The 27929-nt window shown below is 48.0% G+C and overlaps 2 protein-coding genes across 6 annotated transcripts in view; one reads left to right on the top strand and one right to left on the bottom strand.

Annotated features, from left to right (window-relative positions):
• The window catches only part of CUL5 (cullin 5), a 65275-nt gene extending 65075 nt beyond the window's left edge, over positions 1–200 (bottom strand). The window contains exon 1 of the mRNA XM_055131318.1: positions 62–200. Within this exon, the coding sequence (XP_054987293.1) occupies positions 62–85 (24 nt within the window). The 5' untranslated portion in view covers positions 86–200. The remainder of the gene's footprint in view (positions 1–61) is intronic.
• Positions 84–27689, top strand: PATE3 (prostate and testis expressed 3). 5 transcript variants are annotated; one of them, XR_008629201.1, is made up of 6 exons: positions 84–429; positions 16877–16915; positions 17878–17916; positions 18189–18305; positions 20698–21097; positions 22677–22787. XR_008629201.1 is itself a non-coding variant. In XM_055131319.1 (5 exons), the coding sequence occupies exons 1-5, from the start codon at positions 84–86 to the stop codon at positions 20835–20837; spliced, it is 681 nt and encodes a 226-aa protein (XP_054987294.1). In that variant the 3' UTR covers positions 20838–21490. The 5 variants fall into 5 exon arrangements, 4 of the variants coding, with proteins under 4 accessions (XP_054987294.1, XP_054987295.1, XP_054987296.1 ...); XM_055131319.1 differs by lacking the exon at positions 22677–22787 and having other exon boundaries at positions 20698–21490; XM_055131321.1 differs by lacking the exon at positions 22677–22787 and having other exon boundaries at positions 331–429; positions 17873–17916; positions 20698–21490.
• The last annotated feature ends 240 nt before the right edge of the window (positions 27690–27929 follow it).

Here is a 27929-nt window from a genome sequence, read left to right as displayed (position 1 = left end):
CCGCCGGGGCCAGGCGGGCCCGCCGAGCCGAGCGGGCGCCGCGCCGGCCTGAGGGGCTTACCTTTAACAGATTAGACGTCGCCATGTTCCTTCAACTTGGGCTCTCGCGAGGCGGCGCGAGACTTCGTGGCGCTCGGGGCCCGGCCACCCCCAAGAGGCCGGGGCTGCCGCCGGGGCCCACCGGCCCGCTCCCGCGGGGGGCAGGGGGTGTATGCTGGGCGCCTGGCTGGCGGGTCCGCAGCGCTGACCACGTCCCAGGCGCCTGCCGCTCCCTCACGCCTTCCCCCTACATGGTCACCGGCGCGGGCCCGCGCGCAACAGCTCATGCAAACGCTCGGGGAGCCGGCGACAGCGACGGGCGGGCCGGGAACTGGAGCCGACCTGCGCGGGCACGGGCAGCATCGACTCCGCGAGCGGACCGGCCTCCAGGTGGGCGCCGGCCGCCTCCACCCGCCACCAATTTAGCTCGCTTTGGGTCGGCCCGCGGAGGGTCGACGGCCACGTCACGTGACGCGGCGGGCGGGGGCGCGCTCGGGAGCGAGCGGGGAAAGCCCAGAAGCCTCGGGGCTCCGGGCGGCGGCGCGCCCCCTGCTGGCCGGCCCGCGCACTTCCCTGCTGCGCTCTCGCTTGCTTCCTCGGGGCTCCCCGGGAACCTTTTCACCCTGCTCTTGGGTGGGGGGAGGCCAAGATCTGGCACCGAGAAGAAGCCCCGGAAGAATGTGTTGAATGAATAACATGATTAATATGTCCACTGGCGCGTGCCTGCCTGCACACGGGTATAACCTAGGAAAGATGATTCAGGCAACGAGTCTGAATCGCTATCCCAGAATTTTGCTGCTGTTTTACTTTTTACGCGGGGAAGGGGATTGGGGGGGCCACATTCCGCTGTGCTGGGGGTTTTACTCCTCGATCTGAGCTCCGGGATCATTCCTGGCGGGGCTTAGAGGACCCTATGTCGTGCCAGGAATGGAAGACCTGACTTCTTTTGTTTTGGGGCCACACAAGCAATGCTGAGAGGTTACTCATGGCAGTGCACTCGGAAACTACTCCTGGTGGACTCAGGGACACTATAGGATGCCCGAGATGGAACCGGATCCAAGCGTCCGACCCTCTCGTGCCGCCAAAATTTAACTTTTTAAAGGTATCCTTACCCCATATGAAGTGGCTGCATAACTGGATGTGGGGAGTAGTTTTAAAATAAACAATGATTATCTGATTTGTATATCTGTTTGATGTACCTGCATGCCCAGGGTTATTTAACAACTTCTCAGGTGAAAAGTAGTAGTGAGTGGGGAAAGTTTAAGGAGATCCAAAAACCATAACCCCAAACTTTAGACATTCAGATACAAAAAGTAACAGTCAAGGATAGAAAATATTGGGGGTTAGGGCTAGAGCTCAGCAGTAAAGTGCTTGTCTTATGTGTGTGAGGCCTTGGCTTCAATCCCCATGCCACACACAAATAAAATTTATAGAGCTGGAGAGATAGTACAGCGTAGAAGAAACTTGCCTTGCATGTGGCTGACCTGGGTTTGATCCCTGCCACCACTTATGGCCCCCAAGCACTTCTGGGAGTGATCCCTGAGCACAAAGCCAGGAGTAAGTCCTGGGCGCTACCTTGTGTGACCCAAAGACCAGAACAATAATAATTTATATGCAGAACCAACAGCATACAAGTATGGCATTATGCATGTTTATGAACAAGCATTCATAAACATACGCCTCAGAGACCTGGGCCCTATGAAAACAGGATGAGAATGCTATTCAGGTCTCCCAAAGAGGAATCAAAAGAGCTATGCTTGGAGTATCATGTTTATGCTTGGAGTATCAGTGAGAGAAGGAATGCGGAGTTCCAACCTCGAGGATCAGGGACGCTGCCTCGTTTGCCAAGGTGTCGAAAATTAGATGGGCCAGACACATAATGCGATTTGGAGACGACCGCTGGACTAGAGCCATTACGGACTAGATTCCACATGATGTCAAAAGAACACCTGGCTGCCCACATAAAGGTGGTCAGACTTCTTCGTCAAGACCCTGAATGAACGGTTTGATGCTCTTTGTGTTCCTGGAGCGAGCAGACGCCATTGGGCTATACTAGCATGCAACAGGGACGAATGGAGACGTCACTGGCACTCGCTCGAGCAAATCGAAGACCAACGGGATGGCAAGTGATACAAGTGATGAACAGCATTCATATATTCCTAATATACTTGAAATAAACATTAAAGAGTAAAGAAAGCAGAGAAGGAAATGGAGTTTGCAACTGTAGAATGTTCAAGAAGGCACCTTGCAAAGCAGCATTTGAAGGAGGTATGAGAGGAGAATCTTCCAGCAGAGAGACAAACCTTAAGAGACAGATTCCCTCAGTATCCCTAAAGCAGTCAGAAGATCTGACTCAGAACAGGAAGACTGGGGTGAGCATCAGTTCCAACAGTGCTTGGTAAAATATGGCTCAATGGGCTGAAACAAGCTCTATATGGAAAGCGTCTGGTCTCAGCTGGGAGCAATCCCAGAGCAGACAGCAGGGAGTAAACCCGAGCACCTCCACTTCAGCACAGACAGAAAAGCAGGAAGGAAGGAAATAAACTTTTTTGTTGCTTTTGTTTTTTTAGGCCACAGCAGGTGGTGCTCAGGTTTACTTCCATCTGTAGAGGATGAACCTAGTACATGGCAAGAGCCCCACCCACTGTATCTGGCCCTGGAAGATAATTTTTATGCTAAGTGAGATGGTGGTTACTCGTGGCAGCTATTGAGCAGAGGAGAGCATGACAAAACTCCCTTTTAACAATAGCAAAGAGAAGCAGAAGGGTCATTTAGAGAGCTTTTGAATGTCATTGAGTTGATACAACCTGCCACCTCAATGTCTCAGTTTATAACTTCATTAGAGGATAATCTGGGCATGATTAAACATCTATGGGATTCACAGCCTCAATGCCTGAAATGTCCAGGTGCAATGTTAAGAGAGGAGTCTCTCTTACAAGGCCATCTTGTTTTTCTAGTATAGATGAGAGAATGAGGCTCAGGGAGGCGGTCTGGTCAAAGTTGCCCCACTGGGTCAGAGAAAAGGCCTAGTTCAGAATAATAAACGATCCTCCAGGGCCTAAGTCAAGCTCACCCTCCTTCTTTTACTCATCCACTAGATCCACCAATCCCTAGAAGTCTCCTTCCAGAAAGAAAAGCCTAGTCAGAGGTTAAAAGGTCCCTTGCTGTGGGGCTTGCAACAGCAAGGGCGTGTTTTCTAGCTCCTCCTAGTGGGATATCAGTTAACTACAGTGGCAAGAGCTGCTGAGATCACCTTAATTTGGGGGCTCAAAAGGATTTCAAGGACCCTGAAGAAACACACACTCTCTAATTCTTGTTTCGTTATCTACTGTCACTGTCACTTACATCTTGTTGCTCATCGACAACCACACAAATAATTACTTCACCAAATAATTGCTCAATTTTTTTAACCAGAAGAAACAACTTTATCTTGCCTAATTAGTGCCAAGTAGATGAAACAAAAATTAGCAATTGTTGGCATAAGAACCATCACTATCACTAACACTATCATCCCATTGATGGTTTATATGCTCAGGTGGGCCCAGTAACATCTCCATTCGTCCTACCCCTCAGATTTTAGCATCCTCTCTACTCATCCTTCCCAACTGTGCTGTATTAGAGGCTCTTTCAGGGTCAGGAGAATGAGACCCATGATTGTTACTATATTTGACATATGAATACACCACGGGGAGCTTGCCAGGCTCCCCCACGTGAGCAGGAAACTCTCGGTAGCTTGCTGTGCTTCCAGAAGCTTGGTTTTATAGTCTCTGGATGTTGGCCGTTGATGGGATTACATTGCATGGGGGGGGAGGGCAGTTTCTGGGTGTGACCGCCTAGCTACTGGAAAATGGGGGATCTGGGTGGAAGAGGCCAGTTCTGATCCGAGCAGGCTTGGAGATCTTAGCCCCGGGTCCCACACACCTGGGTTCCGTCGGTTCCTTCATGCGTGAGGCTCATCCAAACGTGTGGAGAGGGGCCTTGAGCACGGCTGTGGCTGGTTTCCGGAGGTCTTCGGCTTCTGGGGCTCTTCTCAGGGCGGGGAGGGAAACTCAACCCACCCCTTCCGAGGGGCCCCGGTGAAGACAGCCAGGAGCAGGGGCAAGAGACCATAAGAACCATATTACTTCTTATTCATGTTATCACTTGGAGACTTCATCTAATTAGAGTTTTATTTCTTAATTCCATAATACTCTACTATCACTTAAAAGTCTTATCTAGCTTGTTTTAGAAAATTATTTCAATTTAGACAGCTTACAAGATAAGTTACAAACCATATAAATAATATCTTAGTAATGGAACTTAGAGACTTACTTTCTCCATGAAGTTGACTTTTATTTTTGGTTTTTTAAAAATTATTTTTGTTTTGGGGCTGCAACCAGCAGTTCTCAGAGCTTACTCCTGGCTCTGCACTCAGAAATTACTCCTGGTGGTGCTCAGGGGACCACCTGAGATGCCGAGGATAGAACCCAGGTTGTCTGTGTGCAAGGCAAACATCCTAACTACTCTACTAACATTCTGGTCCCTTTTTTAATATTTTTGTTTTGGGACCACACTCACTGGTACTTGAGGGTCCCCAAGCTCCCCCATGCATGTTCCTCAAGCCCTTGAGTCACCTTCCAAGCTTGTGAAATCAACCTGTCCAGCCCCAAAACTCACCTTCTTACTTGAATTAAGTCTAAAGTAAATCATCCAGGTATTTTGGCTGTGCCAAAGCGACCTCAAAGGGCAGGAGTGATACCGCCAGGAGTAACCCCTGAGCATGGCCAGGTGTGGCACAACACTCCCCACCCCACGCCATCCAAAAGAGAAAAAGTGACCTAACACTTACATCCCAAAGGATGTGTCTCATTGGGTGTTTTGCTCAGTGAACTGCTGCTTATAAAATGGACATAGCCTGCAGCCTCACTCATCTTGGCTCAGGGCTTACTCCTGGCTCGGTGCTCAGGAATCACTGCTGGTGGTGCTCAGGAGTGAGGTCACTCAAGATCAATATCTCAGTTTGCCACAGCTTTCCCCTCTTCCCCTCCTTTTTTGACTTAGGTTCATTTTCTTAGTCTCCAGGGGATGCCGAAGAATTTCAAGATCAGTGCTGCTGGTGGTCTCCAGCAACTTCCAGGAAAAAAGAATCATTTCATCCGCCATCTACACTGTGCTGGCGAATTCAGAGAATGCAATCAGCAGTACTAAGCCCGAACCTGTCAGGAACAAACGAGAGGGGGAGAAGCAGGGCCCCAGAGGCTTCCATGATGGCGGGAACATGGCTTGAATGGGAACCAGTGTCCCCTCTCTCCCGTCTCTCTGACTTGAACTTGCCCTCTCAGGCCTCCTTTCAGTTCCTACAGCTCATGGGGGCATGATAATCTGGAGTTTACAAACATCTACATGCAGTTACCATAATCCTCTGAATGAACTTGTGCACTTAGTGACATTCTAACAAAGCACATTTTTTGTTTGGGGGCCACACCCAATAGTGCTCAGGGCTTACTCTTGGCTCTGCACTCATGAATCATTTCTGGCCATACTTGGGGGACCATATGGAGTTCAGGGGATCAAAACTGTATGCAAAATATGTACCATACCCTCTGTACTATCTCTCTGGCCCCCAACTTACTTTTTAAAAAAATGCTGCTTTTCTTTTTTCTTCTTCTTGTCAGGCATCAAACCCAGGGTCTCCTCCATGTGGCCAGGTGCTCTACCAGTGAGCCGCACCCCCGATCAGCTTTCTCTTATTTTCTATAAAAACCCAAACTTATTATTTCATAAAAGTAGAAAAACTAGCAGAGTGAAACAGCATGTGCAGACCGGCACAGTTTCCCAGTGCTGTTCTTGAGAACTAATTCCCACACAACTCTTGGCTTGAAACAACAGTAATTTATTCCTTTGTGAGGTTGGTGGGCCTAATCCCCTTCGGAAGGCACAGGAAAGAGCCTGGACTTTGCATTTATATCTGCTGATCAGAACCCACACTGTGTGTGTGTGTGTGTGTGTGTGTGTGTGTGTGTTTTGACAGGGGGGAAGGGGAAGACAGACACACACGGTTTTCCTCCATCTCCAAAACCATCAGCACACCCCACTCAACTCTCCTCTGCCTTCATGTTATTATTATTTTGCTTGGTTGGGAGCCACACCCAGGAGTACTCAGAAGCTAATCTCCACTCTGTGCTGAGTGGTGGGGGTGGTATTGCCCCCCACCTCCTGTCTCCCTATTCTCATGTGCCTGAACTCTACTCATTCTTTTATTATTATTATTATTATTATTATTATTATTATTATTATTATTTTCTTTTGCTTTTTGGGTCACACCCAGCAGTGCACAGGGGTTACTCCTGGCTCATGCACTCAGGAATTACTCCTGGCAGTGCTCAGGAGACCATATGGTATGTGGGGAATCGAACTCGGGTTGGCCGCGTGCAAGGCAAACGCCCTACCCACTGTGCTATCACTCCAACACCTCTACTCATTCTTTTAGACTTGACTTTTTTTTTTAACTTTTTGGGTCACACCCCGGTGATGCTTAGGGGTTACTCCTGGCTCTGCACTCCTTGCTGTGTTCGGGGGACCATATGGGATGCCAGGGATTGAAGCCGAGTTGCCCGCATGCAAGGCAAATGCCATACCTGCTGTACTACCACTCCAGCCCCTTCTAGTCTTGAGTTAGATCCCAATTCCTTCAGTAAGCCTGCCCTGAATCCCAAACTCTGGTTCACATTAGTGTTGCCCCCAACACCCTCTCCTAGCAGTTATCACACAGTCCTTCCCTTGCTTGATCCCTACTGGTCTTCTCTCTGGATGGCCCCTATTTGAGGCCAAGGACTCCAGTTTTCTTCACTTTCAACCCTATCCCAGTGCCTGCCCTATCCAAGCTGTAGTCTGTGTGGAGAAAGGTTCTCAGAATAGAACCGTGTCCTTTTTGACCCTTGCTTTAATATCTGATTCTTATTTCTGGTCTGCAAAATGCAAGGAAATGAATCAGTGTTAATTTAAGCCACGAGTTCGTGTAGCCTGTTACAGCAGCAATAAGATGGCCTATATAGAATATAAGGTAACTAATCTGTTCATTTAAGACATTAGTAAGAAATGAACATACCTAATAATATAAAAAACCTAAGCAGTTAAGATAATCTTTTGAAGAGAAAATAAGGGAGAGGAGTGTGCACAAAATGGCTATGGGTAGGGTAAGAAAAGTAAACATTTGTTTTTCTAATTAATAGTTAACAATCTAAAATATATAAAACACTCAATTTAAAATATATAAAACACTTCAAATAGATGAAGAAAACAAAACTCAAGGAAGGAGAGATAGTACAGGAGGAAAGACCAAGTACCTGGCATGTGAATATCAAGTCTGATTTGATCCCTGGTACTGCACATGGTCCCTGAGCACGAAGCCAGGATCAACCTCCGAGTACAAACTCCTTTACCCACACTCCAAGTAAAAGAAAACAGAACTCAAGTGAGAAGAATAAGGGATAGGGGACAGTTCTGACATTAATCTATGTATTTTTTTTGTTTGTTTCATTTTGTCGTTTTGGGGCCACACCCAGCTATTGCTTAGGGATCACACCTGGCTCTACAATCAGGGGTCACTCCTGGTGGGCTCGGGGACATCATATAGGTTGCTGGGGATCAAATCCAATGTGCAAGGTAAGCGCTCTACCTGCTGTACTATTATACAGCCCACTATACATACATACATATATATGTGTATATATATTTTTTACTCCAGCCTGGAGTAGAATATGTATATACATATATGTGTATGAATGTGGCAGGGCGTTTGCCTTGCACGCATCCAACCTAGTTGATTCCTCCACCCCTCTTGGAGACCCTGGCAAGCTACCGAGAGTATCTCGCCTGCACGGCAGAGCCTGGCAAGCTACCCGTGGCGTATTTGATATGCCAAAAACAGTAACAACAAGTCTCAAAATGGAGACGTTACTGGTGCCCGCTCGAACAAATTGAGCCATGGGATGACAGTGACAGTGATATGTTTTATTTATTGGATAAGATCATATATATGTGTGAATATACACACATATACGCATATATGTGTACACATGTGATCTTATTGAAAAATTAAAGCTAAATCAAAGCTTGTCAGTTCCTACACTGGAAGAATCTGGAGTTGATATATTGATCATGAGAGAAAAATGCAAAAGAAAAACTAAAGCAGGTTAAGTAAAGTGAAGTGGATTCTTCCCAGAGGGTCTGTGCTCACAGCAGCAGGTGGACTGCTAAGCTTTGAAAGGTTTTCCTTTGAGGGGCTGAAATGATAGCACAGTGGGTAGGGCATTTGCCTTGCACGCAGCTGACCCAGGTTCGAATCCCAGCATCCCATATGGTCCCCTGAGCACCGCCAGGGGTGATTCCTGAGTGCAGAGCCAGGAGTAACCCCTGTGCATCGCCGGGTGTGACCCAAAAAGCAAAAAAAAAGAAAGGTTTTCCTATGATGAGGCACCCTATGTGGCTAGAGGGTGGAAACTGGGATTGTAAGGGGGCGCCCATGTCTCTCCAAACTAATCAGGGTTTCCCACGATGTTTAAGCTGCTGGCGGAACGTTTTATGCAGAATATCCGCATTCCTTCCTGAGTCTGTCTACCCTGGCAGGGGCTGCCTGCGTGATCAATGTCTCAACCTGTGTGCCAACTTGCTCACAAATTTTCCGGTTACACCTCATTTGGGGGGATTAAGTGCACCGGGGGAGTTTTCTGGAAGTGATAGCCTGTTTCCCGGGCCTTGCACCCTGGCTGAGTTAGCTTTGTTTTCCTGGCTAAAATAAACCCCAGCAGAAGTTTTCTGCCAGAACTCCTCATGACTCACTGGAGCTGGGTAGGGTTTGGGGATCCCTTAGGCAAGAACTAACAAGCCAGTGAACATTTTTTTGTTTTGTTTTGGGGCCACATCCGGCAATGTTCATGGGTTACTTCTGGTTCTGAACTCAGGAATCATTTCCAGTGGAGCTTGGGGGACTATATGGGATGCTGGGGATTGAACCCGGGTCGGCCACATACAAGGCTGCCCTACCTACTGTACTATTGCTCTGGCCCCACCAGTAGACATTTCCCATCCCACAGGGGCCGATCATCCTTCCTGGATGGGAACTTTGTTCCAGGCACAGTTTCACATGGTGCTCTGCAAAAATCAAGACACTCTGGGCTGCCCATGCCATGTGGGTTATGGGCCACACCCAATGGTGCCCAATACTTACTTCCAACTCTGTATTTAAGGGTTGGGGGACTATATGGGGTGCAGGGATCGAATCTGGGTTGGCTGTGTGCAAGCAAGTGCCCTGTCCATTGTACGATCTCTCCAGTCCCTCATTCTATGTTTCTGATCATCCTGTTTTAGTTATTTTTTTAAGCAAGGGCTCCCAGAAAATTCTGGGGGATTTTGAGGATACACTCTTTTTTTTTCTTTTTGGGTCACACCCGGTGATGCACAGGGGTTACTCCTGGCTCTGCACTCAGGAATTACCCCTGGTAGTGCTCAGGGGACCATATGGGATGCTGGCAATCAAACCCAGGTTGGCCGCATGCAAGGCAAACGCCCTACCTGCTGTGCTATTGCTCCAGCCCCTGAGGGTACACTCTTTATGATATTCAACCAACTAGGTGATGTAGTGCTGCTTTGAACCCAGGGGACCTGGGGACCCCCGGGGCCAGCCCCAGTGATGCCTGAGACCAAACTAGCATCACAGTGGCAGCTGAGCTATCTACCAATATCTCCCAGTATGGCCAGTATGGTTTAGCTATTGTTTGTTTGGGGGCTGCACCTGGTGGTGCTTGGGGGCTACTCCCATCTCAGTGCTCAGGGATTTCTTGCAGTGCTCCCCCATTCCCTAATCCCACAGTGCTGAGGACTGAACCTGAGTTCCCCACAGCAGAATATCCAGTCTAGTCCTTTGTGTCGTCTCCTGGGCCTGGTCAGTAGGTCCTGAGAGGGGACTGTGGCCCAGGTCTGACTAATTAGATGTACAATTTCAGGGAACTCATGCCTCTTCTAAAGTCATGGGCCCACTCAAGTGTGAGGACAACTGGGCTGGGGGAGATCTCAGGATTGGGGCAGCAAACACAGGTTCCAGAACTGCCACTTGCACCTGAGGCTGTTGAGTGACACATGGTGAAGAGCCGCTGATGACACACTGCTGTGCTCAAGAAAGACAAGGCAAGGCCTGAGCCTTCCCCTGAGAAAAAAAACAGAACCGGAAGCCAGCCAGGAATAAGGATACCAGTGGCAGAGAGAGTGCCCCTCGCTGACCCTTCCGGCCTGCCCTTCCTTGGGAGTAACCAGGACATGGTGGATTCTCTAAACAGGGATGGCTTGGGAAGTGACATCAGAATGGCAGACAGAGGATGTGACCAATGTTCATTGTCCCACCAGGACATTGGGAAAACAAGCAGCAGTGGTCAGCGCCAGCTTGGTTGGGATACCGGAAATGGGCAAAGCCGTGGCAAAACTCCAGACACTAACCAGCATCCGTGAAGATGGAAAGGTGGGGGGAACGTGTGGATGCGTCAAAGGGTGCAGCTACGGGAGAAGTTTTAGGGGTCCTCAACAAGGTACAGTTGGATGGCTCAACAGTGCCATTCAACGTATAGAACCCAAAGGACTGAAAATAAGGACCAAACAGGAACTGGCTCCCTGATGTTCAAGGAAACATGATTTCCAGGAACCTAAGAGTGGAAGTAACATAAATGTCCACATTAGAGGAATAGGAGGTGAATTAAGCCAGATGTGACGTGGTTTCACTTCCACAAGGGAGTTGGAACAGACCCTGCACTCAAACCCATGAAGATGTGGCCAGAACTCGGCATGCAGGAAGCAGGAGGCTGATGGGACCACATTCCTGTGTCAGGGGAGAACCGTGCTCTGCATCAGGAGTGGGCGCCTCTAGTTATTACTGTGGTCCCTCCACCATCCCCAAAGATTCCCCAGCTTTCCCACCACCCCCTAGACTTGGGCCTTGGGCCCCAACCACAAAGCAGAACCAGAGAGCAAGGCCTAGTGGCACTAACTGGTGCCCAGTTCCAAGTTCCACCACATTCTCCCTCACCCACATTTCATCTCTCTTGCTTCTGGGCCTGCAGAAGACTGAGCAGCTGGGGCTGGAGAACACAGGTCTTTCTGGATGTGGGTGCTTGTTCCAGAAGATGCGCAGGGTAGACACCAGAGATGGTCCCTGCAGACGAGCTGAGTTTAAATTCTCCGTCATGTAGGGAATCGAACCCAAGGCCTCACGCTGCCAAGGCAAGAGCATTCAGGTATATTCCTGAGCCAAAACTGCTTCAGGTCAGCATTAGACAGTGACTTCCTGTTCCAGGCTGCCAAGCTATGCTCAAGTTTTGCTTGCAACAGTAAATCACACTTGTCTTCTGGTCGGTGATGCAGCTCTATTCCACACATCTCTCAGGGCAAAATATTGGTAAACCAATGCTGCAAAGGGTGGGAGAATAATAGAGAGGCCTAGGTGAGACCTGGGCTTGGGGAGTAGAATCTGAGACTTGAAGACTTTCCCTGAGAAGGACCAAGTCCTCCAGGCGAGCCCCCCAGACACGGGCAGCACAGCAGCTATGACATCTGTACTGTTGGGGATCCAGGCAGTGAGGAGCAGAGACAGAGCAGGGTGGGGTGGGGGCTTAGGAGGGCATCTGCACAAACCCCACCATCCCCACGGAGGAGAGGAGAGATCTGAGCCCAGAGTGGGGGAATAAAGAGTGAAAAACAGAGCTTGTGGGACTAGAGGATTCTGGTTCAGATCCAGCCACCTTTTATTTGAATGGGTGGGGCACACCTGGCAGTGCTCAGGGGTTACTCCTGACTCTGTGCTCAGGGAGCGCTCCTGGCAGGCTTGGGGGGGCATATGGGATGCCAAGGATAAAACTCAGTCGGCCTGTGCAAGGTAAGCACAGTATTTGCTGTACTATTGCGCTGGCTCCTCTTTTAAAATTTTTAAATACGTTTCATTGTCTACTTTAGATTCTGAAAGCATAAGTATACTTTAAGTAGAGTGGGGGTTTTGGTTTTGTTCCACCCAGCAGTGCCCAGGGCTTACTCCTGGCTCTGCTCTCAGGGGCCACTCCTGGCTAGGCTTGGGGGACAATCTGGGGTGCCGGGGATCACGCTCAGATCAGTTGCATGGAAGGTACATGCCCTAGTTGCCATGCTATTGCTTTAGTTGATCGCAGAAAGTGCAATGTGAGAACTTTGGAGGATTTGGGCAGTAGGATAGAGAACTGTATAGTCAGACCCAGGGTTGCCCCTAAGTGGGGAGGAGAGAGGTGAGTGGCCAGTTAGGGGGTTGGCATCCAGGCCTAGACCCTGTGACTTCCAGGCTGCACTGGAAAGAAATTTTCCTTTCTTGGGAAAATTTAAGATACTGGGGCATTTAAAAAAAATCAACTAATTGGGGTGTTTAGGAGCTACCCCTGGTTTTGGTGCTTGAGAGGTGTTTGTCTTGGTGCTGGAGGACCCTGCGATAGGCCTGGAGCTGTAACCCCCCACCCCCAACCCCACCTGTGCACAAAGCAGGTGCTCGGGGCTTACTTATGTCTCTGTGCTCAGGGATTACTCCTGGCAGGGCCCAGGGGAACTTACAGGGTTCCTAGGATTGAATTCAGGTTGGCTGCGAGCAAGGCAAGTGCCTAGTCTTCTGTCCTATCTCCCCAGACCCTGAACTTGACTTCCTTGTTGATGCCTGCAGCCGCCCTAGTGAATCCTGATCACCAGCGGGAGTCCTGTTCCCACGTTTTTGTGGTGGTTCCACTGATTCAGTAAATCATTGCATCCCAGGCCGGGAAAATGGGGGACCACTCAGGCGAAGGCAAGGACTTAGCTTGTCACAGATTCTCAGTATGGCCTTGAGCCTGCATGTTCACTGATGGCCCAAAAACATATCCAGCGCCACAGACCCCAGAGGTGTCCATCAGCTTGCTCCATGTGGAGGACCAATCACAGGACAGGAAATCTAAGACAAATGTACACATTAGCTCATAGCGGGGAGAAATGGGAGGTTGGGAAAATAAAGGAGAGAACTGGTGTTCTGTTTCACCAGCTAGGTGCGCCCAGATTTAAGAAGCTGTTGAGAATGTTTTAGTCAGTGTTGCCATAGAGCACGCCCACCACAGCACTTGGGTCTCGGTGTCTGTCCGTCCACTGTCTCAAGGTCCCTCTCCCCACCGCCCCAGCCACTACTTAGCAGGTCAGTTCTACAGACTGACTCTTGGGGCCTGTTACTAGCCATTGTTTGTTCCTTACTGAGTTCCTTCATATTCCACAGCCATGAGTGAGAGGGTCTAGTATTAGTCCTTCCCTCTTCGATTCCCTGTGAAGCGCCTGATCCCCTTCAGTCCTGCCCAAGTTTCAGTGAACTGCAGGAGTTCACCTTTTCTTTTCTTCTCTGTTCTGTTTTGTTTACAGGCCACACTTGGCAATGCTCAGGGATTAATCCATTCTCTAAACTCAGGAATTACTCCTGGTGAGGTTCAGGGGATCATATGGGATGCCAGGTGTTGAACTGAGGTCAGCTATGTGCAAGGCAAGCTCCCTACCTGCTGTACTATCACTCCACCAAGAGTTCATCTTTTCTTAGAGTTGAGTAGTATTCCAAGTGTGTGTGTGTGTGTGTGTGTGTGTGTGTATGAGAGAGAGAGAAAGAAACATAGTTCAGTTCTTTGTTCATTGTCTGCGTCAGAGGCATCTTGGGAAGGTAAAGATTTGGGGGTCATTGGTGCACAGAGGTACTTACTAAGAGCTATGACGTGAAGAGTGGAGAAGAAACCAGGCAGGAAGGTCAAGCAGGGAAACATCCGTTCATGTGCAGAGTCTCAGGTGTCTGGTACTGAAGAGAAAAATTAAAAACCAGAGATACAGGATCCTGGCGGAAAGTAAGGAGCCAGAGCACGGCCCTTGCATGCTAAGCCTTAAGGTGACACCCTGACCCCGAGCATAGCTGGGAACACCCTGATGGTCCCTGCCCAGTAGTGTCCCCCAGCACTACTGGGTCTCAGCAGCACCAGGTATCACTGGGAGTAGATTCTGGGTTCCCACACCCCCACACTCCTAGTAAAGGTATCAAGGATGGTGGATCAGAAAGGGCCATCAGCCCAATACCCCACATAACCAAGAGGGGGCGCTAAGTGGCCAGAGATGGGATGCAAAACAGTACAGGCAATGATCTGGTAAACCAAGACAACCCAACTTTAGTAACTTTAATGACAATTAAAGAAAAAAATTTTGTGTATATATACATATATAATGTATTTCATATATATTTATGTATGCATGTATACACACACACACACACACACATATATATATATGTGTGTGTGTGTGTGTGTGTGTGTGTGTGTATACATGCATACATAAATATATATGAAATACATTATATATATATATATATATATACACCACACACACACAGATGTACTGGTTTTGATCGTGCCCTATTCATTAAACTTGGAATACTAGAATCTTGGCAATTTCATCATTTTGTAATGACAGAACCTGGGTAGTGCAGTGGACCCAAGCTGAGTCTCCTTGCCTACCCTCATGCAGGCATTCCAGACAAATTTTCTGGGATGTGAAAATGTCTCCCAGGGACTTCTGAGACTGAGAGAGAGGATCTGGGCTCTCCCTAACCTTGGATGTCAGCCTCTGCCATGTGGAGAAGTTTGTATCCTCTATGTTTGTGGGTGCCCTGTGTTCTCTCCCCGCCCACCTGCTGGGGCTGAGAGCATGGAAAAGTCTCATTTGAGAGTTCCTTGTTCCCGTTTCTCACCTGACTAAGCTTTGTACCTCTCATCTGCTGCCCACTGGGCTTCAGTGATCAAAAATGAGCTCCGGTCTCGGCCCCACGAAGAGGATATTCTGTTCCCCTCACATCCTGGCTGTGTTCCAGGCTGTTCTCGGAACCAGGGCCCCGGGCTTGTCAGAATTATGTATGACTGAATTTCTGTGTCCATAACCCACCTCCCACCCTGTCTGGAGCTGCAGAAAACCCTCAGGAAGGATCTGAGAGACAGTTTACGGGTAAAGCACTTGCCCTGCACATGGTCAGCCCCGGTTCCATCCATGGCACTGCATATGGTCCCTTGAGCCTCTCTAGGAGTGATCCCTGAACACAGAGCCAGGAATAAGCCCTGAGAACTGCCAGATGTGACCCAGTTTCTCTCTCCCTGCCCACCAAAACAAACAACAAAACCTCCTAGGAAGACCCCTGAATGCTAGAGCCTTCCTGAGCCCGAGCTCTTTCTCACTTCCTTTATCTAATGGATCCTGACCAAGGGATGCACTTCCCCCAGGCCTTCTTCTTGGCTCTGGGTACATTACACCAACTTCTGCGTCTTTGGAGGGGTGCCTCTAAGCTGGGAGTGATCCCTGAGTATGGAACCAGGAGTAAGTTATAAGCACAACCAGGTGTGGCCCCCAAACAAAACAAAACAAAAGTTGGAGAAGAGCTGGTGTTGGGGTTGAGTCATACTCATGTACCTGCGAGTTCGTGGGCCCTGGGGTCAATCCCTGACACTACAATTTTTGTTTTGCTTTTGTTTGGGGAATACACCTGGTGGTGCTTAGGGATCAAACTTGGCAGTGCTCTAGAAACCATAGCTCAAAGGGCTGGAGCACATGCTTGACATGTGGGAATCCTGGGTTCAATCCCAAGCATCATACATCCCCATCCCCCCAAACACACACACACAAAAGAAACACACACACACACACACACACACACACACACACAAAGCACCTTCAGGAACAACCCTTAAGCAATACCCCGGTAAGCCCTGTGTACCTCTGGGTGGGTCCAGAAACAGAGAGAAATGTATGAACATGGAGCTGCTCTTTGAATGCATACTTGCTGCCCTTCAGCGTTTCGCTAGTCACACTGCTCTTTCCCAGCAGGACATGCAAGCTAGCTCCTTGGGGATGGTATAATAACCTCCCTCCCTGCTTCGATCTTCTTGTCCTCTACCACATCCAACATCTGGCTGATGAGTGACCCCCTTGCTGCAGACTGCCCCATGCACAAGGCGTGGGGGCAGGACACAGACCGTGCCTGCCAGTCCAGGACAGAATGCAGCTGCAGCAGAGACCGAGTTGCAGAGGCCACTTCGGGGGTCCTTCCTGGGGGCTGGGATGAGCCTGAAAAGGCTTCACTCTGGCTGTCCCTTGATGCCCCTGTCACTGCCCCCACGGACGACCCCTCCGTGGAAAACATGGGCCTCTCCGAGTGCAGAGCACCCCATTCCATGCGCTCTGGGAAGGATGCCCTGAACGGAGGGTCACCCTGCTTAGCACTCTAAGGAGTTCCTGGCACGGCTGGTGGTTCTGCTGCCCTGTCCCCACGCCTCCTTAGCCCTGACCAGCGGGACACAGTGTGAAGCCACAGAATAGCATATCAAAAGCCAAGAGGCAAAACTGTGATCAGCCCCTCACAGAACCGCAGAGAAATGGGAGCCCTGGTTTCCCAGGAGCAGGTGTGCCCACCCCCGGCCCCAGAGGCCCAGCCCTCCCCCGCATAAATAGGTGCCTTTAGGCCTCTCCAGTTCGCCACGCCTGTCTCCCTCCAAAATGAACAAGACGCTCCTGCTGGGCCTTCCCGTCCTGCTCTGCTGCTTCAGAGGTGCCCGGCCAGGCTGAGCCCTGGGGAGAAGTGTCCGGGAGCCCCTTGGAGGTGGCCTCCTGTTCTGGCTGTGTCCTGTCATCTCCAAGAGGCACATGCAGACTCTGGCTCCTCCCGGAGGACAGGGTGGTCTGAAGAGTGGCAAGACCCACAGGAGCAGGGAGGGGGCTGCAAAGCCCCTCTACTCAGTGTGTGCCTTCCCCTTCCACCCCACAGCACTATCCGGGGGCTTCTTGAAGCATGATGACCATAAGAGTGAGTAGAAGTGGGCGGCAGGGGAAGGGGAGAGAAGGGGGAGGTGGGGGCAGCGGATGCTGATGACCCAGAAGGACCCAGAGGTGGGTCTTGAATTGCAGTACTGCAGGCAAGATGGGGTCACATGGGGGGAGGAGGGAGTTTATGGTTAATGAGCACCCACAACTGCTGGCAAGGCTGGGGTGAGCGTAAGGAAAAGAAAAGGGAGCTAGCCGAAGGCTGTCCTGGCTCTAACAGGTCCAAAATGCAATAACTCAATGAATTTCAGATGCTTCTCCCTGTTGTCAACTCTCTCTCTCTCCCCCTCTCTCCCTCCCTCTCTCTCCCCCCTCCCTCCCTCTCTCTCCCCCTCTCTCCCTCTCTCTCCCTCTCTCTCTTCCTCTCTCTCTCTTTCAGTCTCTCACACACATTCTCTCACATATACACACACAATGCACTCACACACATGCACTCACACATACACACATACACACACATGAGCGCAAATGCTCACATAGAGTTAAGGAAGTTACACGAGGCAGCTGAGGAGAAGGTGACCATTTTTCTTTTTCCTCCTGACTCTGCTGCATCCTCTGGGGATGGGGAAGGGAGTCTGGGAGACCCTGGATAGGTGAAGAGGTTTGTAGGAAGAGAAGAAGAGAAAAGGTGCCCAAGAGAGCTAAGAAGGTTGAGGTGGGGGAGGGGGCAGGAAGGGCCTGGGGTGGCCATGTTACAGAGCACCTGAGGGATGATTGGCATGGCAAGGGTCAGCAGTGGGCAGCTCTGGGCAGGGCTAGCTCTCAGGCAGGGACCAGGGACATGGCTCAAAGGGCTAGAGAGCATGCTTGGCATGTAGAGGCCTGGATTTGAGCCTTGGCACTTGATTGGGCCCTTGAATATGGCCCAGAGTAGGCCCCTAGAATGGCCAGTGTGACCCAAAACACAATACAAAGAAAAATGACAGATTTTTTTTTCCAGCACAGATCAAAATCACCTACATGTGGAGGAATCTCAGTTTATGGGTGAGTGTGAGGATCCAGCTTGCTTTGTTGTCTTGGCTTGTCTCCCAAGGCCATTTCTTTTCACTCCCATTTGCCATTTCCAGCCCTAAGCACCCCCACCCTGACTCCCCACTCCAGCCCCTCCCTGGACTTAGCCGGCAGAGGGAGACAGAGTCAGCGACAGAGAGAGAGAGAGCACTGACCCCTCTGGCCAGGGCTCTCTCCCGTGGCCTGGGCCACAGACCCACCAGCAGGGCAGGGGGCGAGCTGTCCCCCTAATGAGTCTCTCGCAGAAATCATCCAGTGCCGCATGTGCCACATCCAGTTTCCCGGAGAGAAGTGCTCCCGAGGCCTAGGAGTATGCACTGGGGACAAAGAAGAGTCCTGCATCGTCGGAAAGATTTTCAACAGTAAGCTGGGGAGGGAGTGGGGGAGAGGGGACACAGGGATCAGCTGGAGCCAGGCATTCAGCCCTGGGCGGCACCCTAAAAAACAGTGGGAGGGGCCACGATGGGCCCCAGGGTTAAAGTACAAGTCTTGTAAGTGGGAGGCCCTGGGTTCTATCCTCAGCACAGTATGGTCCCCTGAGCACTGCTGGCAGTGGCTTGTGGTCACTACCAGGTGTGGTCCCAACAATTAACTAAAAAGATATGGGGCTGGAGAGGTGCTACAGTGGGTAAGGCGACTGTATTACACATAGCTGACTATTCCTGGCTCTCAAGAATCCCGAGCCCACCAAGAGTGATCCCTGAGCACAGTGACAGGTACAAGCCCTGAGCATCCTCAGGTATGACCCCAAAGCAAACAAAGCTGGAGGTGGTCACTAAGAGGAAGGGCAGATTGCCATGGAACCAGGATCTGAGAAGCCTGGACAAACAGGAGATTGAACTCAAGTGCAACACAACCGGAGTTAAACAGTTGATTGGTGGTGAGAGTGGAGGTAGGGGACAACTCTTTGTCCATGATCCCACCTGCACTTCTCTGGGAATGGCTTTAAATCGTGGAAACAGGAGCTAGAGAAGTACAGTGGGTAGGGCACTTGCCTTGCACCCAGCTGACCTGGCTTTAATCCACAGCATTCCATGTGGTCCAGGAGTGATTCCTGAGTGCAGAGCCAAGTGTAGTCCCTGAGCATCACAGGGTGTGGCTCAAAAACAAAACAAACAAAAATGTAATGGAGATAGGGGGCCCCAAAATTAGTACAGCAAGTACCACTTCTTAGTAGTGGTACTTAGTAGTAAGTGAAAGATAAGTAGTGATCCCTGTGTATAGAGCCAGGGGTAAGCCCTAAGCTCTGCTGGGTGTGGCCCCAAATCAAAAACAAATAAATCACTAGTGAAAACAAAAGGGTCAATGTTATCAATAGATATGGCTACTGACCCTGGGTGATAACATTCTGACATGATTTCCCCATTTCCCCTCTGCACTTGGCATCACCCCTACTCTAATCAATATTAAGATCTTCAGTGGCTATTTCCTGACCATCAAGAATTTTTTTTTTTGTTGGGTTACTCCTGGTTTTGAGAGTCTCTTTCCCGAGCACCTGTCTGTCTTCCCCGGGGCCCCTCGTAGGGGATGGGCTTCAGCTTCCCTCCCCACCTCGAGCAGAGATCCCGCTGCCGAAGACCTCCAGAGCCTAGCCACAGCCATGCTCAATGCCCCTTTCCATACATTCAGACGAGCCTCATGCATGAAAGTACTGGCAGAGGAACCCAGGTGCGTGGGACCCAGGGCTGAGACCTCCAAGCCTGCTCGGATCAGGACTGGGCCTCTTCCGCCCAGATTTCCCATTTTCCAGTAGCTAAGAGGTCACACCCAGGGACTGCCCCCAGCACCGTGTAATCCCACCAACTGCCAACATCCAGAGACTTAAAACCAAGCTCCCGGAAGCAAATTATAGACAAATTATAGACATCTTATAGCCTACTTCTCCCTCTGGGAGAACCTAGCAAGTTACTGAGAGAGTTTCCTGCCCACATGGGAGAGCCTTGAAAACTCACATGGTGTATTCACAGGCCAAAATCAGTAACAATGCTGGCTCTCATTCCCCTGACCCTGAAAGAGCCTCCAATGCGGCATCGTTGGGAAGAGTAAAGAGAGGCTTCTAAAATCTCAGGGCTTAGACAAATGGAGACATTACTGAGACCGCTCGAAAAATTCAATGATCAACAGGATGATGATGATGATGATGATGATGACGACAACAACTCCTGGCTCTGCACTCAGGAATCACTCCTGGCAGTGCTGGGGGACCACATGGGATGCCAGGGATGGAACCTGGGTCAGCCGTATGCAAGGCAAATGCCCTACCCACTGTACTATCACTCTGGCCCCCCATCAAGAAATTTCAACTGCATTTCCTCCCTCCATCATGCTGCTATTGCTTTGGGGGAACACCCCTAAATTAGAACATCTTTCTGTCCTTAACATTTGAAGAACAGAACTTCGAATCAAACAAGGTTGTTTTTCTAGGCTAGTGTGGGCTGGGCTAGAGCGATAGCACCGTGGGTTAGCCTTCCATGTGGCCGACCTAGTTTTGATTCCTCCATCCCTCTCAGAGAGCCCAGCAAGCTACCGAGAGTATCCCACCCGCACGGCAGAACCTGGCAAGCTACCCATGGCATATTCGATATGCCAAAAACATTAACAACAAGTCTCACAATGGAAACGTTTCTGATGATGCCTCTTCAAGCAAATCAATGAGCAACAGGATGACAGTGATACAGTGATGCGGTGTGGGCTAGCAAGAAGTCTTCCTCTGCAGAAGCCTCTGTGCTAATGTGTTTCTCCTCTCTTCTGCAGATGATGGGTCTCTCTGGCTGACCTTCATGGGCTGTGAAAAGAACTGTGCTAACGTGAACAACGTCAAATGGAATGTCTTTCTGGTTAATATCCGGTGCTGCCGGAGCCATGACTTGTGCAATGAAGAAATATATATATGATATAGTCTAATCTCTGGGTCACACTGTAGGGCCACAGAGATAGTACAGTAGGTTTAGGTATGCTTTTGCCTGGAATGCAGTTGACATTGGTTCGATCCCTGAAACATACATAGTCCTTTCAGGGCTACGAGGAGTGACCCCTGAGCAAAGGAAAAGGGGTAAACTCTGAGCATTGCTGGGGTGTGTCTCCAAAAGAAAACAAACAAAAAAAACCACATTCCAGAGAGCAAACCCAGAGCCCTGCCTGCTGCATGTGTAAGGTAAAAACCCTCAAGTTTTTCAGCATTGCATTACAAGGATTGTCCATTACAAAGACAATCCATCACAATAAATTGAGTTTATCCTGAGGGACTCGAAGTAGTTCAATATTTAAAATTTCATCAGTATAGTAATCATCTCAGTAGATGCAGAAGGAAAAATACATTTGACAAAATGTTCAGCAAACTGGGAAACAGAAGAAAATCTCCTTAATTATATTAAACACAAAACTATAAAAATATACAGCAAATAAATATAAATATCCAACTTAATAATGAAGAATTGATAGCTCATCCCCCTAGATCAGCAAAATGACAAAGATGTCTACCACTTTTAGCTAGTATTACTCTAGAGACCTTAGTGTAACAAGGCAAAAAGCAGAGCCTGGAAACTAAAAAGGCAAATCACACCACTTTCTATTTGAAAATTTAAAAAAAACTATGAAAAACAAATTTAGGGTTGGCAAAATTACAGGCTGCAATATCACTGTCAAAAAATTCTATTGTGCCTTCCCACATAGAAAAAAAATTAATTAAAAAATAAAGTAAAAAATTCTATTGTCTTTTTCTATGATTTATTTAAAAAATTTATAATACTTAAAGTCTTCATCTAATAATTTCATTATCTTGATCTGCAACAGCTCTACTTCTATCCAACAATTTTTCTCTAGAAAAAGAGTCACATTCTCTCGTTTCTTTGTTTGTCACATAAATGTTATTATATTCCTAGAATGTTAGATATGTTTCAAAGTGAGTATACACATTCTTTGTTCAAGCAGTAAAGTTGACCAGCTTGGGCCAGAGGCATAGTACAGAGAGGAGGGCGCTTGCCTTGCATGCAGCTGATCTGGGTTAGATCCCTGTCATCCCATATGATACCCGGAGATATAATGCCAGGAGAAATTCCTTCATGCAGAGCCAGGAGTAATGCCTGAGCATCACAGTGTGGCCCCCAAACAAACAAACCAACAAACAAAAAAGTTGACAAGCTCATTCCAAGATGGGTGTGACAACGGCTCCCTGTGACAAGGGGATGGCTCAGCACTTGCTTTGCATGTGTGAGGCCCTGGGTTTGATCCCTGATAGAGAAAAAGAAGGATTTCTAGAATAAGAAAGCCTTGCTGAGACTACTGGTGCTATTTGTCACTTGACATGTGGTCTTGGGAAGATATTGAACATCACCAAATTCCAATATGCTTCTCTGTGGAGTTGAGTAACAATATCATCTCTGTTATAATAATAATAACTTTAAAGAAGATTTGGGGCTGGAGCAATATCACAGTGGGTAGGGCGTTTGCCTTGCACACGGCCAACCCGAGTTTGATTCCCAGCATCCCACACGTTCCCCCGAGCACTGCCAAGAGTTATTCCTGAGTGCAGAGCCAGGACTTAACCACTGTGCATTGCCGAGTGTGACCCAAAAAGAAAAACAAAATGTTAAAAGATTATATGAGAGAAAAATGAAACGAATTAAAAGCAAACCTCATCATTTGTTAATTTACCATTCTGTGCTGCTGTGGGTGGAGAGAATGATCTTGAAGTCCCAGAAGAAACTAGTGACCTCAGTTTAGTTTCCCCTTAGGCATGAAACGTAGGACGAAGAAAGAGGTTTCCTCCCTGAAGACTAGAGACCTCTGCTTGTAGTCCCCAAGCTTCACTTCCTGTAAAGGGACTTTGGGTCACCATGGACAAACATCTCTTGTTCATCTTCTCCTACTTTTGCTTCATTGTGGGTGAGTCTTGAAAAGTGGGCTTTGAAAAGTGAGTCTGAAAAGTGGGCTTTGGAGGTAGGATGTTGGAGCCCAGCAAGTACCGAGGGAGAGGGAAGGGAGACCAGTCTCAGAAAGTTCCCTCTGAGTCAGGGAGATGGCTCACAGGGCTGGAGCACATTGGAGGTTCTGGATCCTTCCCCAATGATGCATGGTCCCTCGCAGGTAGAAAGAGAGAGAGAGAGACAGAGAGACAGAGAGACAGAGAGACAGAGACAGACAGAGACAGAGAAAGAGACAGAGAAAGAGATAGAGACTGAGATACAGAGATAATACAAAGGCAGAGAGACAGAGAAAGAAACAGACAGAGAGACAGAGAGAGATATGACAAGAGCAGGCAGACACTAGCCTTCATGCGGCCAATCTTCAATCTCTGTCACCACATACAATCCCCTAAGCCCCACCAGGAATGATCCCGAGTGTAGAGGCAGGAGTAAGCATGAGGACTGCTGGGTGCAGCCCGAAAACAAAACAGAACAAAATTTTAAAAACTGAAGGACAGAAAAAAGAAAGATCATTCAATGCTCTCTATTCCTTCACTGACAACTTTCCAGTGTTCTGCCCTAGCTTTGCAATGTTCTGGCACTTTGCACCAGGACCTCATGGCTGCTTCCAAACTGTACCCCTCTCATGCCCCATAACTCAAACCCTGATCTTTGTCTGGGTCCTACATGTCCCTTAACTTATCTGTACTGTACTTTCTGTGAGAGCTGATACATCTATTATGAATAATTTTGTAGCTTGTTGTTGTATTAATATTGTTATCCCTTATATTGTTATATAAACAACTTCTCTCTTTACAGGAACTCTTCTTTAAAACAAGTGATTGTAGGAGAGGAAATATTGGATGGTTTGGAATCAGATTTTTTTTCTATTTTAGAATAGATTGTCACTGTTTAAATTCTATATCTGTCTGAGGTTGCTCATTTGAAAAACAGGATTTTTGAGAACTAAACCAGACACAAAGTGAGAAAGCAGGTCTCCAACAAGATGCTCAGTAAATGCTATTTTCCTTTCTCACATCGGGAGAAGGGTTGGTCTGTTTTCCAATGAAACCTATATTTGGATGAGCTTATCCCTCCGAACTAGGGACAGCGCCACTATGCTCCAATTCACGAGACTGTCACTTACATTTTCCTTGAAGTTCATGGTAACAGAGCACATCAGCAGTAAGATCAAAGCAGCAAGTATTAGAATTTCCTTCCTTGTAATTCTCGCCTGGGTTAAATATTTGAAAGTGGCACTCTGTTGCCACAATCCTACCTGAGGTACCACTGAGTAGCCAGGCAAGCATTAGCAGACCTATTTAAATTTATTTATCTATTCTTTTTTTTTGTTTATTGGGCTACACCGGCTGTGCTCAGGGGTTGGGGGGACTATGTAGGGTACTGAGGATCAAACCTGGATTGTATGTATTTAAGGCAAGTACCATTTTTTTTTAATTGAATCACCGTGAGATACAGTTACAAAGCTTTCATGTTTAAGTTTTAGCCATACAATAATCGAACACCCATCCTTCCACCAGTGCGTATTTTCCACCACCAATGTCCCCAATATCACCCCCATCCTATCCTGCTCCCTGCCTCTATGGCAGAAAATCTCCCCCATACCCTCTCTCTCCTTTTGAGCATTATGGTTTGCAACATAGATATTGCAAGGCTATCACATTTGGTCCTTTATCTATTTTCGGCACACATCTCCCATCCCGAACTATCCCTCCAACCATCATTGACTTAATGATCCCTTCACTATTCCAGCTGCCTTCTCCCCCATGAGACAGGCTACCAACGATGAAGCAATATTCCTGGCCCTTGTGTCTACTGTCGTTGGGTGTCAGTCTCATATTATGTTATTTTTATATTCCACAAATGAGTGCAGTCACTCTATGTTTGTCCCTCTCTTTCTGACTCATTTCACTTAGCATGATACTCTCCGTGACCACCCACTTATAAGCAAATTTCATGACTTCATCTTTTCTAACAGCTGCATAGTATTCCATTGTGTAGATGTACCAAAATTTCTTGAACCAGTCATCTGTTCTTGGGCACTCAGGTTGTTTCCAGATTCTAGCTATTGTAAACAGTGCTGCAATGAGCATACAGGTGCAGATGTCATTTCTACTGTTTTTTTTGCACCCTCGGGATATATACCAGCAGTGGTATTGCAGAATCATATGGAAGCTCAATTTCTCATATTTTATTTTATTTTATTTTGCTTTTTTGGGCCTCATATTTTAAAGAATGCCCATATTGTTTTTCAGAAAGGCTGGATCCGTTGGCATTCCCACCAACAAAGAGAGTCCCTTTCTCCCCACATCTGAGCCAACACTGGTTGTTCTTGTTCTTTTTGATGTGAAGGCAAGCACTTTATGCTCTGTACTATCGCTCCAGCCCCAACCATTATTTTAGGAGGAAAACTAACATTATGAATGCCAAATGTTTGCTTAAAATGCCTCAGATTCAGAAGGCTGAAGTTGGGAGCAGGATTCTCTCATCTCTCAGTGGCAGTTCTCTATGATGTGCAGATGGCGAGAACTTTGGCACTTTACTGCCCCACCACCTACTCTCCATTCCTTCTGTGCTCTGGATAGTTCCAGCTCCTTCTGTGACCTACTGAGACTGACCCAGCCTCATCTTGCTTCTGTGTTCTCCAGCAGTGACCCCAATCAGATGCGTAACATGTCACTTTCAGACCCAAGCAGACCACTGTCGGAGAGACTTTGAAATTTGCACTACTAAGAGGAATGAGAAGTGTTTGACTTTAAGAATCTCCCAAGGTGAGTTTCATCTCGGTGGGGAGGCACAAGATGAGGCTCCAAAAAGTCTAAGGAGAAGACTAGAGTCATTTCATGTGTTAGCCTAAGGAAAGGTACCAAGTGCACTGCCTGTTCTGTAGCGTGGTCTCTGCACATGCAGACAGAAGAGATCGGGGAAATGAGACAAGAGACAGGAAGAAAAGATTCTGTAGCATCGTGACCTCTTCACTGTGCTGAGGCATTTTGCACTTTCAGTGACCGTGGTCTATCGCATTCCTAAATCATTACCACATTTGCCTGACTTTTATTACACGGTCAGAACTGTTCGTTCTGACTGTCACTTGGTGTTGGTGTTTATCTCTTCTGTATTTAATTTATGAGTAAATCTTGATCAGAGTTCTGTATGTGTAACTACTCATAGTACAAATAAGATTTGGTGCTGTTTGTGAGTTTAGGCAGCTACTGGGGGTCTGGAATTGTATCCCTCTATGGTGAAGGGGCCACAACTATATTCCCAAGAAAATGAACCAAATGTATGTGATCTTTAGAGACAGTTTAGAAGAGAGGTGCTAATCTCCGAGCGGACAAAGAGGAAGCAGTTAAGCAGAGACCTTAGAAAGATGGTGGCAGCCACTTCACCTGGCCTGGGTTCTTGTGGAACCAAGGAAGATCCATCCTGACTTTCAATTACATTTTTAGGGACAGAACTGGGGCTAGGATTGACTTTTCTTGAGACAACTTAGGTCATTGACTCCTTTTTTGCTATTTTTGAGGGTGGGTGGCCCATACCTGGCAGTGCTCAGGACTTACTCTGCTCTGCTTTTAGGGATCACTCCTGGTGGGGCTCAGGTGCCAGGGATCAAACCCTGGTTGTCCATGTGCAACGGAAGTGTACTGCCTGCTGTACTAGCACTGACCCCAACTGGCTTATTTTCATGGGCCAGTAGTGCAGTGGTAGAGTACTTAGCTTGCATGTTTTTAAAATTTTTTTTTATTTTTTATTGAATCACCATGAAAAAAGTTACAAAGTTTTCAGGTTGAAATCTCAGTTATACAATGATCAAACACCCAACCCTTCACCAATGCACATGTTCCACCACCAAGAACCCCAGTATACCTCCCACCCACCCACCACTGATGATTTTCACTTTAATCTCTCTTTACTTTGATTACATTCAATATTTCAACAGAAAACTTGCTATTATTATTTGGAATTTCCCCCCAATAGTCAGACCTGCTGAAAAGGCATCATTTGGTTATATGTTTTCCATTGCTGAGAATGAAGAGCATATGAGGTGGGTTTTGGGTTTCTGGTATTTTAGTAATTAAGTCCAGAAAATTTCCACCAGAAGTTGCATCACTGCAAGCTCGTACCTCTATTTAGTGGGCTCTAAAAGATGGTGGTCACCACACCGCTGCTGCCCCTGCCACTGAAAGGAAAGGCCGAGAGAGTAAAACCTTTCCCCTAACAGGGTGGCATGGGGCCATAGCTTAGTTCACAGTCTAGAGGCATTTCTGCAAGAAGCCACTGGGTGCCGAAAGTAGTTAGTGGGCCTCCGGGATCATGGTTGCTCAGGAACGAAGGAGCCGTTCATGTGGGACCCCTCAGGGTCTCATCTGGGCAGAAATTTGTGCCAGTACCGGCCCAATCCCGAGATCTCCCGCAAGCCCCGCCACTGCAAATTAGCTTGCATGTTTGAGGCTCTGTGTTCAACCCCCACCACCACAAACAAAAAAGTGAATGAATCAATGAACACCAACTGGCTTATTTTCTATGATTCTTTCTTATTACAGGTGGCACCCTGCTGCTAAGCTACATGGTATGTCAGAAATTCTGCAAAAACTTGTCCTATAACTTCAAGAACAGGACTTATGTTCATAAATGCTGCAACAAAGATTACTGTAACTACCCATTCTAAACAACTGCGCTCCTGAGATCCAGCGCTGGCATGTTACCCCCTCACACACTGCTGGCCCTTGCCAGCCTACTCTTTCCGTCCTCTTCGTGCTTACCTGGTTTCTCTTTAACGCAGTGTCATTTTTTTGCTCGTCCCTCCAGTTTGGTTTCTACCTTAGCCAGAACTCCCTGAAAAACTGATTTCTTCCATTCTAGGGACTGGTATTTCCCTACTCCAAGAGCCTTGGCCCCAGATTCTCAGTTCACAACTTTGAGTACAACTCAATCTAGTATAAACAAGATGGTTGTGGGACCTTATAATTAACTCAGATGGTTGAAGTGAACTAGAAGTCTGTCAACTGAAAACTGACAATTAAAAGTTAATTAAAAAAATTTCCCCCTTTCTTTTCCTTT

The sequence above is a fragment of the Sorex araneus genome, chromosome 3 (genome assembly GCF_027595985.1).
Source record: "Sorex araneus isolate mSorAra2 chromosome 3, mSorAra2.pri, whole genome shotgun sequence".
Lineage (NCBI taxonomy): Eukaryota > Metazoa > Chordata > Mammalia > Eulipotyphla > Soricidae > Sorex > Sorex araneus.
This window is presented reverse-complemented; position numbering and strand designations above follow the sequence as displayed.